Genomic DNA, 11,167 nt, shown 5'->3' with positions numbered 1-11,167 from the left:
ATCAGATTTGGAAATTTTTCAACAATTTTTTTCTTCAAATATTCTTTCTGCCCCTTTCCTCTCTCTTTTCTCCTTCTGGGACTCTCATAATGTGTATGTTAGTCCACTTGATGGTGTTCCACAGGTCACTTCGTCTCTGTTCATTTTTCTTCATTGTTTTCTCTTTCTGCTTCTCAGATTGGAATATTTCCTCAGACTAATTTTCACATTTGTTGATTCTTTTGTCTGCTCAAATCTGCTGTTGAACCCCTCTGCAAATTTTTTCATTTCAACTATTGTACTTTTAAGCTCTAAAATTTCAATTTACTTCCTTTTTTTTTTTTTTTTTTTTAATAATGTCTGTCTCTTTGCTTATATTCCCTATTTGTTAAGACATTATCCTCTGGTTTTCTTCAGGTTTTTTTTTTTTTTTTTTTTGATAGTTTCCTTTAGCTCTTGGAACATAGTTAAGACAGTTGCTTTAATGTCTGTGTTTTCTCAGGGACAGTTTCTGTTTGTGATATTTTGATTTATTATTTTAAAAATATTTAGTTTCCATCCCCATTCTTGGCAGAGGGCTCCTAAAACCCTTGTAAATTCCTAAGTGAAAAGAGCAGTAGAAGCATCTTTTGTTCTAATGAGTTGACTCTGGGTGGGCTTCTAGATAGCTCCCGGATGGGAGCTGTCCATCTGAAAACCAGCCCATGATTAGAACCTTGGGAAGGGGCTGGAAATGGAGTTAATAACTGATCATGCCTACAGGAGGCAGCCACCATAAAATCCCAACATTGTGGGGGTTCATAGAGCGTCCAGGTTGGTGAACACATTTAAGTACCAGGAGGGCGATGCACCCCAAGTCCATGGGGACAGAAGTTCCTGTGCTCTGCACCTTCTCAGACTTCACTCTATGCATTTCTTCATCTGGCTGTTCATCTGTATCCCTTATCATTTCCTTTAATAAACTGGTAAGTGTGAGTGTTTCCCTGAGTTCTGTGAGCTGTTCTAACAAATAATTGAATCCAAGGTGTGGGGGGGTGGTCACAAGAACCTCTGATTTGTAGACAAGTTGGACAGAAGTCTTGGGCAACCTGGGGACCTACTAATTGCTATTGGTATCTGCAGTGGGGGGCAGCACCTGTGTAGCTCAGTTGGTTAAGCGTCTCATCTGCCTTTGGCTCAGATCATGATCCTGGGGTCCTGGGATCTGGCCCTCTGTCAGTCTCCCTGCTCAGCGGGGAGCCTGCTTCTCCCTCTCCCTCTGCCCCAGCTTGCTCTCTATCTCAAATGGATGAATAAAATCTTTAAAAAAAAAAATGAAGTGGGGGGCAGTCTCATGAGAGTGAGCCCTTAACTTGTGAGATCTAACACTATTGATAGTGTCAGAATTGGGTTAGATTGTGGGACACCCAAGTAGTGTCACAGAATTGCTGGGTGTGGGAATAAACTCCACACATCTAGTGTCAGAAGTGTTGTGGGTGTGGTCATTGTGTGAGAGTAAAGGAGAAACACAGTAAAGCAGTAATGTAGATTTTCCCCTTTTCACCATTCATTTTTTTGGTCCTGGGAATGGGCCATACTTTCTTGTGTCTTTGCACACTTCATATTTTTCATTAAAAACTGGATGGATATTTTGAGTATTGTTAAAAAAGGAAAGAAAGAAAGAAAGAAAGAAAGAAAGAAAGAAAGAAAGAAAGAAGAAAAGAAAGAAAAAAAGGGACTCCCTAGTTCTCTTCAGATTGCTTCTGTGTCAGGGCATTCCTTCAACAATTAGCCAGGCTATTTACAACTCTGCCTTAGCCTTCACTTCCTGTTTATGCAGAGTCTAGAGACCAGCCCTCAGTGAAAGCTTATGATCTTTCCCAGGTCTTTTCTAAACATGCATCTTGCCCCGGCCATGCACATGGATTTCTAGGTCCTCCAGTATGTGAGGGAGTCTTTCAAAGCCCCTTTCCCCAAAGTTTCTCACTCTCCAGCTTTTCCTCTCCAGCTTTCAGCATGTCTGTTATTTATCTCAACTATTATTTCTTGCCCTGGATGGCAGTGGCTTGTCCATTTGGCTTTCATTCTTTTCCAGGAACATCCTCCGTGTAACCATGGCCATCTTTCCACCCTGAGAGAGTTCTGGATTAGGAAGAACAAAGGCAGGTCCCTTGTGTCAGTTCTTCAGGGAGCCCACAGGCAAGTTGAAACAGACTGACAGAATTCCTTCATATCAAGGTCTCCTGAAGTTCTGGACTAGATGTGCACACTGGGAATGATGGCGCCTTCGAGACTGCTGCTGCTTCAGGAAAGGATGGGGTGAGGCTAAGTTCAAGTGCCAGATCCTCATCCCAGCCTGTTTTGGTGACCTTTCTCATGGTTAAGTATTTGCTTAGTGACTATAAACCTTTGACTATCTTCCAGAGTTTTGATAAAGTTGATTCTGATAGTTTTTGCCAGGATTCTCAGTGTTACAGGGAGAGACAGCCCCTGGAGATCCCTACTCTACCATTTTTGCTGACATCACGCTTAAGAATTTTTTTTAATGCCTATTTGTTTTTGTTTGGGCATAATATATAAGTGTTACACATGAAAAATATGGGAAATGTGGTCACTGGGGATCTTCAGAGAGGTCGAGGAGCACTAATCACCAGTCTCTTGGTTATTCTGATACTCCATTTCCCCCACTTTCTTGGAAAAGTGGTAAAAACTATAAACCAAGGTGATGCATTGTTTTGTCTTCCATTGATGCTGAAATTGAGAGTGATCATTTCAGTTGAAGAGAAGGATGGATAAAACAGAGTTGGGGACTGTAGCCTTTCCATGAACATAAGGAGATGACATGGAAATCAGAAGACAAAACCGGAGAAAAGAGCAGTGATGTAAAATGGCATGAGCTTTCAAATGAAGGATAGGAAACATACAAAGGACCATGTAACATCTTAGATTTAAAATAACTTCTCTCAGGAAGCAGCCCAGTGATGAGGGGACATCATGAGGCCTGGTCTCCAGCAGCTGCCCCAGAGCCACTAGAGGGACAGCTGGACCTGCCCGATGGCCATGGCCAAGAGCAACTGGGACACGGTGACAGTGCTTTGCAAGAAGGGCACCAAATCCAAGCAAGCCATCTTAGCAGCTCTGGGACGAGGAGAAGATATGGAGACTTCCAAGAAATGGGCTGCTGGCCAGAACAAACAGCATTTGACTGGCAAGACCACAGCCAAGCTGGACTGGGAGACTAAGGAGCTGCACCACCACTGGGTGACCCTGGAGGTAGGTGGACAAGGTGATCCAGCAGGGTCAGCAGAGCAAGGCGCTGACTCAGAAGGACTTAGTGACGAAAATCAACAAAAAGCCGTGGGTCATAATGGACTACAAGAGTGGACAGGCCATTCTTAAAAACCAGGTTCTGGGCAAAATCAAGAGAGCTTGGCCTCAAGCTCCAGGGGAAGGATATTGGGAAGCCAATTGAGAAGGGGCCAAGGGTGATTCGAACACAAAGCCTGGAAGTCAGTGCAATCCAGCTGATCATGTCTGACTGGTCCCCCTTGACTACCAGCTCCAGTGTGGGTCTTTTCACGTGGAGGAGCGGAACGCAGGGCATCTGCCTAGGAACCCTCTCTACCCATACCCAGTCAACCAAAACCTATAAGTAATAAGTAAATAGAACAACTTCTATCTATTCAGGAACAAAACCGTAAAGTGTGTTATTACTGTAGTAATTACATATGGTTCCTGTTTTTTGCAGCAATGTAGAAACACAAGAATAAAAATAAGATCAGAGAGAAGATCAGTATCATCAGTAGAAACCCAATTAGAGTATAAAAGGTTGGCTGATTTAGAAAGATACATATATAGGTCAAATGATCTCTACAAATTAACAAGAACAACTTAGAACATGTTATGAGCAGTGATTCTCATGTCTCATGACACAATAGTAAATAATAAATTACAAACCGAAATAACTTACAGGACTTAAGCGAAGAATGTGATCAAACATAACCAAGGGAGACATGCCAAATGCCAGGGCTGTAACTCAATATTGAACCAGTATCATGCGTCCCCAAATTAAATTCTGACTGTGGTAAATCTGATTGCAAAGGGATTCTTCCTGGAACATAATAAATTGCTTATAAACTAAATATATGATACCTTTTAATGAAGTTATGAATGTCATGTAATGAATCTCAAGAGGATGCCTTCTGGAAGTTAGCGAAAACGTTGTAAATGCTCTCTGGGCAATAAACATTAAGTTATGAGTACTGCTATGCCCATCGGTCATCTTCTTTCCCCAACCCCCCAACAGTTCACGCCTTCATTCACTCATCATTTTTTCCATTGAGCGTGTCCCTTCAACATACAAGTGTGTGTATGATACAGAGAAAAAGGAAGAGTCAGAGACATATTTGGGGAGGAAAGAAGTAGAATTGGCTTCAAAAAGTAACGTCTACAATAAAGGGTACTTAGGGCTCTGGGGGGTGGATACAAGCACTAGGGAAGTGCACAGTGGGGGGCACGGACAGAGGGGGACAAAGGGAGAGCTGCAAGGGGAGCGTTCTGGGCTGAACTGTGTCCTCCCAAAATATGTTGGTGTCCTAACTCCCACTACCCGAGAATGGGACCTTATTTGGAGACAGGGTCTTTGTAGAAGTCACCAAGTTTTAAAAAATGAAGTCCTGAAAGAGGGCCTTAATCCAATAACTGTGTCATTATAGAAAAGGGGGAATTTGGACACAGACACACACAGACACATAGACACACAGACACACAGACACACAGACACACACACACACACACACACACACACACACGGAGAACACCATGTGAAGATGAAGGCAGAGATTGGGGTGATGCTTCTATAGGGCCATGGGGACACCAGTGATGGCCAGCATATCAGCAAGAGCTAGGAGAGAGGCGTGGAACAGACCTTCCCTCACAGCCTCAGAAGAACCAACCCTGTTCACACTCTGACCTTGGACTTTCAGCACCAGAACTGTAAGAAGATTCATTTTTCTTGTTTAAGGCTTCCAGTCTGTGGTGGTTGGTTATGGCAGCCCTAGCAAACTAATAAAGGGAGCGAGGTAATACGTTATGTATAAATGCAACACGTCACATTTCATTACAGACCTGAGGGATAAGTAATAGGAAGTCAGGTGAAGTGGGGCTGGGGCAGGGGAATGTTCTGGGCAGAAGGAACCAGATTTGCATTTATTAATCATGTTTTTTAAATTGTCTATATCTCATGATGTTTTTGACATCTTAAAAAGTTTGCTGGCCTGGGGCGCCTGGGGGGCTCAGTCCTTAAGTGCCTGCCTTCGGCTCAGGTCATGATCCCAATGTCCTGGGATCAAGCCCCGTGTCAGGTTCCCTGCTCAGTGGGGAGCCTGCTTCTCCCTCTCCAACTCCCCCCTGCTTGTGTTCCCTCTCTCACTCTCGCTCTCCATCAAATAAATAAACACAATCTTAAAAAAAAGCTTGCCGGCCAGCCGAGACTGTCCCTCCCAGGGCTGGGGCTAGCCAATTCTTAGAGATAGCAAAAGGCTTGGTCAACCAGTACAAACCAACCCATCCCAGGTATACAGACCCAGCCACCTCCTTATCGAATGACCACACACAAGCCAATATTTCCTCTGCCCTCAATCATCCCAGCCAACTAGAGACCACTCTTATAGCCCAAAGCCTGTCGGAATTATTCCAATGAGCCAGTCCTAAACTGCTTTTGCTCAGCAGAGTGGAAACCCCAACAAAGTCTGTGGCTTCTGCTCCCCTCTCACTCCTGTGTTCTGCCTCCTGACCAAGACCTGATGCTTCCCCTGTGGCCTTGCATGGCGTGCGGTGACAGTCCTCCCCCCCCCCCCGGGACCTGTGAGTACAATACATTTCTTCCTTCCAAGCCCTGTTTTTGTTTCCTCCTGTGGCTGCACTGATACCATGCCACACCCAACATTTATGTTCTTAGGTTTCAAGGAGAGGTGCAGGGGTGTGGGGAGAACCAGAGAGAAGGGAAGCATGATGTCTAACTCACCTTGATGAGTAATGAAGATACAAAATTAAACGCTTGTAGAAGACCTCTTTCTGCCTAGATTCTAACGGCAAAACACCAATGAGCAGAAGCTATCACCAGGGTCAGGGTATCTGACCTGACTGACGTCAGCCAGTGGCGGCAGGAAAGATGAGCGTCCTAGGAGCAAAGATGAAGAATCATCATTAGGAACAGTTCTTAACACTCGCCAACAGTTAAGTTCCTCTGCCCCAGGCACCTCTTCCATATGATTTAAATATGTTAACTCATTTACTTGGTACAACAAGACTCTGAAGTAGGTATCGTTAGTATTTCCATTTTACAGATTAGAGGTTAATGACTTCGCTCATAATCTCACAATTAGTGTCAGAATGTATATTCATCAGCCTTGAACTGTATGTGCACAGATTTACCCTAAGACTGGAAATGGGGGCTTGCGACAGGGGGGTTTTCTAGGTAGACAGGACAGCATATGCAAAGGCTGAAATAAAAGACAAGGAGGGAAGAGAGCTCAGTGTGTAGATCATCTTAAGGAGCTGGTGGAGAAGATCCACAACTCCCTCTGAAAAATATCTCAGCTTAGTACAATAAAGGAGGATTAAAGAAGTCTTGCTATTACCAGAGTGGTTTCTCTGATCTCGATGTTGTCAGTCAGTGTCTGTGGTGGGATGAAGTCTCCCAGACAGAGTTGCTTACAGGGTAATAAGGTAAGAAATACATGAGTGCTCATAAAATAATGTATTAAGAGTATCTGCTATCGTGATACGCTGTATACCAGCTAAGTCTTCTATACCATCTATATGAATTACACATGCTAACTCATTATGCTCAAAAACACTACGAGGAAGGGAGAAGTAGATGTCTGTTTTACACGTACCCAAAAATGAAAAGAGAATGGCTTAAAAACAGATAACACCATGAGAGCTCCTCCAAGCAAATAAATGGGGAGGAGACATTGGCAACGGTAGTCAGAAGGGGGGCATCATGGGTGATGCCAATCCGTCCTTACTGGGAGATCTGAAAATATTCTCCAATTGTGTCCAACTCTGTTATAGAAATTCTGCACGTGAGTATTTAACACGCAGGAATAGGGGAGCCTGGGTGGCTCAGGCAGTTAAGCGTCTGCCTTCAGCTCAGGTCACGATCTCGGTCATGATCTCAGCATCCTGGGATTGAGCCCCGCAACGGACTCCCCGCTCCTCCCTCTCCCTCTGCCTGCCACTCCCCCTGCTTGTACTCTGTCCAGTAAGTAAGCAAAATCTTTAAATAAAAAATAAAATGCAGGAATAAAAAAGTTCTTGAAGTCAAATCATTGACTGAAAAAGCAAGTTTTAGAACAATACATACAACATGAGAATCCAAACACTAGAGGCCAAAATATTATATGCTTTCTTTGGGAACGTCTATCTATGCATGTAAACGAATAGAACAAGATTTGGACAAATAGAAAATGGAAAGAGCTTAATTCTCAAAAGGGAAAAGAAGATGGGATAGAGTATAGTCAAATGCAACTTGATTCAAATGAAATGTTTTAATTTTTCCCAGAAGAGTTTACCTATTCCTTGTGTAGTGCTTTTAATAAAAATTTTGTTTCGCCAAAGATCTGATTTTGTTTTGGCTTTCACTCTATTCATCTAAACTAACCTTGAGAAGGCAAATGTTTGATTCCAGAAATCCACCCTTAAGGCATTGGTGAGCGTAACAAAGAGACTGCTTTCAGGTAATTATAAAAGATAATTTTTTAAAAGATTTTATTTATTTATTCGATAGAGATAGAGACAGCCAGTGAGAGAGGGAACACAAGCAGGGGGAGTGGGAGAGGAAGAAGCAGGCTCATAGCGGAGGAGCCTGATGTGGGGCTCGATCCCATAACGCCGGGATCACGCCCTGAGCCGAAGGCAGACGCTTAACTGCTGTGCCACCCAGGCGCCCCTATAAAAGATAATTTTTAAAAAAGATTTCAGCAGTGTAAAATTTTAGAGCTTGGGTCTAGGATTCCTGGACAGCAAGTTTGATGTGTTTCCTCCAGGAGGAGCAACTTTGTACAACTACCGGGAATAGGTAGGTATTAAATAATATGAAGTTCCTTTTCACAAATGCGTCCTTACACTTTCACGTTAAGAACTTATTAAGAGGAGTCATTCCAGACATTAAACATGTTTTAAGTGCTCATCTGAGCAATACAATAAACTCATGGGTCCACACATTTAACTGCAGGGTCTTCTTTATGACTTTGCACACAGTTAAGAGAAAGAAATGATGAGTCAATTAGACATCAAGAGTTCTTGCACTATAGGTGAGGAGGGGAGAGAGGTGTTAAGGAGAACTGAGAAAGGTGAGTAGAAAAAACCAGGGGGAATGGGGGCTGGGTCCCACAGTAGATGTGGGAGCCAGGGTTTGGAGAACCTAATGGCTACCTCAAGTCAGAAAAATACCCCAGAGTAAGGCTGGATAAAAACGGAAGACCAGGGGTGCCTGGGTGGCTCAGTTGTTAAGCGTCTGCCTTAAGCTCAGGGCGTGATCCCAGCGTTTTGGGATCGAGCCCCGCATCAGGCTCCTCCACTGGGAGCCTGCTTCTTCCTCTCCCACTCCCTCTGCTTGTGTTCCCTCTCTGTCTGTCAAATAAATAAATAAAATCTTAAAAAAAAAAAAAAAAAAGGAAGACCAAAGGAGAGACCATTCCTTGGGCTCCGAGTTTTCCTGGTCTGAGTGATGGCCTTTAGTCTGGCAGATAGAATCAAACCTCCTATGGACAAAGTTGAAAACATCAGCTCTAACAAGGCAAAACACTAACAAGGACGAAAAGTTACGGAAAGATACAAAAGACCAAGTACGTCGTCTATGTGATTTATACACCTTAACTCTTGAGGACCTAAAACCACCTTGGCAGTTTGGTACCATTAATAATTCCATTTTACAGTTAGGAAAAGGAGACAGGAGGTTAAAAGTAACTCTGTTAGCCCATTAGTACAAATCCACCTTTGCCAGAGATCCCAAAATATTTCCTACTGGTTCCTAACCACTCCACCAACAGCTCTGAATAAGCAGGTTGAGACACATCCTGAAACAAATTGAAACAAATGAAGAACAGACCTACTTTTAAGGGGAAGGGTTCTCAAAGAGCCAGAGAAAAAAGCAAGTTGCCGAACAATATGTAAAGTTGCATCCTGTAAGGCAATAAAAACACAAATCCCAAAAAACTAATGATGTACTGTATGGTGACAAACATAACATCATGAAAAAACAAAACAAAATACAAATCCTAAATAATATGTATTTTCTGTGGGGTGTATGTACCTATAAACTTTAAAATATATCTGTGTACATATATGTATATATACCTATAAATATATTTTTATATATTGGAGGCGCCTGGCTGGCTCTCTGTGAAGCACGTAGCTCCGGATCACGGATTGTGAGCTGGAGCCCCACAGTAGGTGTAGAGATTACTTAAAAAAAAAAAAAATCTTTTAAATAAATAAATATAGACTGGAGTTACACAGATAGTATATAAATAAATATATTTGTTGGGGTTTGTGTGTATATAAATACAATCATGTAAATATGCACGTATAAGCATATGTATTTATATGTATAATAAAAGTATATTTAATATATTTACATGTATCTATATGTATATATAAATACAGTTATATGTACCCACACATATGTCCTCACATTATTACTTGGAGTGTGTGTTTTACCGTCCTACGATATAGTATCTTGCGTATTGATCTGCAACATATATGTATGTGTATGTGTGTGCTAATCAATATAAAAATCAGGACGCTCGACAGATAAACTGCTTACTTCTGGGGAGGGGAGAAAGACCGAGATTGGGTGTAACGGTCAGTCGGAGTTTTAGACCTTCTCGAAGACCGCCGAGAGGGTAGGCCGGGGGCGCAGATTGGGGTCCCCCGGGGCGTGGCGGGAACCAGCAGCGCCCACGCCCCGCAGGCCACCGCCCGAGGAGCAGCCCACCTGCGCCCCTGCGCCGGGGGGTGCGCCCGCGCCGGACCGGCCCATCCTCCCCTCCAGGGAGAGGGAAAGGGCGGAGCCTGAGGCAGGACCCGCCCCCGCCAGCGGCGCGCTGGAGGCCTGGGCGGGTCTTCCGCTTCGCGAGGGGCTACTTCCGGATCCGGTGGCGAACGGCGGGCGTTCCGAGTTAGGTGGTGCTGGGCAGGCGGGGAATTTGTGCTGAGGCCAGCGCGCGATGAGAGTTGCTGGGAGGCAGCTTAGGGGCCGGGGAGTGCGGGGCGAGGGGCGGAGGGCTGCGGGGCGGAGGACTCGAACCCCAAGCGTGATGGCTAGGGGTCAGGTTGGATATCCCAGTAAAGGGAAGGGCTTGTGGACCAAGAATAGGAGGTTGGAGGATGTGTGTGGAGCTCATCTCAGTTAACCGTTGAAAAGAGAAGCCACAACCGTCAGAAAATCTCACCTTACAGCAGGAGAATAAAGGATGTCAGAGGCAGACACTCTCACCAGGCTCAGTTACTCTGATTCGGAAGATCACACTCAGCGCACAGCAGCTAGAATCCAGTCTTCCAGGAACCAAGACCAAAGGATCAGACCTAACCAAAGAAAATACTGCTACTGGGTGACAGTTACAAAGAGCTGGCCATAAATATGTGAACCGACTTAATCCTCACCGCGATCCCTTAAGGTTAGGTGGTGGTAAAACCTTAACAAAGGAGCTGAGGCAAACGTTAAAGACTTTAAAATCGCAGCTAGTAGTGGCAGAAGTCCCTGTAAACGTTCAACTGGTTACAGAGGTGGTTTTTCAAGTAGTCTAAGGTATCGACATTGGAGACGCCTAATTCAGTTTGGGGAATGGCTGAATTAAGTATGGAATACTGTTGTACTAACATGGGAAGTTCCCCCAGGACGTATTTTGGAGTGGAGAACAAAATGCAGGTTGCGGGACAATACGTATTTAGTCTTTCTTTCAGGCAAATGCTGTTTTATTGTGGTACATACTTATCTCTGTAAATGAACAGAGGAAAAACTGGAATAATGTACATTAAACGATAACATGACTACGGAGGGAAGGGGGGACAGGGATTTAAGCCAGCTATGGCAAAATAGAGCTTTATTCTCATTCATGTGGTTTGGAGGGGGATGTAGTCAGAAAAACATGTATGTTTCTTATATAATAACTGTAAAATGACTAAAAATTACATTTTTATC

The 11,167-nt window shown here is 43.8% G+C and overlaps 1 protein-coding gene across 1 annotated transcript; it reads left to right on the top strand.

Moving 5' to 3' along the window:
* Positions 1 to 3,018: 3,018 nt before the first annotated feature.
* On the top strand, positions 3,019 to 3,430 carry LOC123001959 (endothelial differentiation-related factor 1-like). Its single transcript, XM_044390107.1, has 2 exons — positions 3,019 to 3,235; positions 3,294 to 3,430. The coding sequence occupies exons 1-2, from the start codon at positions 3,019 to 3,021 to the stop codon at positions 3,428 to 3,430; spliced, it is 354 nt and encodes a 117-aa protein (XP_044246042.1).
* The last annotated feature ends 7,737 nt before the right edge of the window (positions 3,431 to 11,167 follow it).

The sequence above is a fragment of the Ursus arctos genome, unplaced genomic scaffold (assembly GCF_023065955.2).
Source record: "Ursus arctos isolate Adak ecotype North America unplaced genomic scaffold, UrsArc2.0 scaffold_2, whole genome shotgun sequence".
Classification (NCBI taxonomy): domain Eukaryota; kingdom Metazoa; phylum Chordata; class Mammalia; order Carnivora; family Ursidae; genus Ursus; species Ursus arctos.
The sequence above is the reverse complement of the archived record's forward strand: the minus strand, read 5'-3'. Positions and strand labels throughout refer to the sequence as shown.

Bases quoted from the DNA above. Each gene is read 5' to 3' on its own strand.
- LOC123001959 (XM_044390107.1), top strand. From the start codon at position 3,019: ATGGCCAAGAGCAACTGGGACACGGTGACAGTGCTTTGCAAGAAGGGC. The intron at 3,236-3,293 runs GTGGACAAGGTG...AGAAGGACTTAG, and splicing joins CTGGGTGACCCTGGAGGTAG to TGACGAAAATCAACAAAAAG.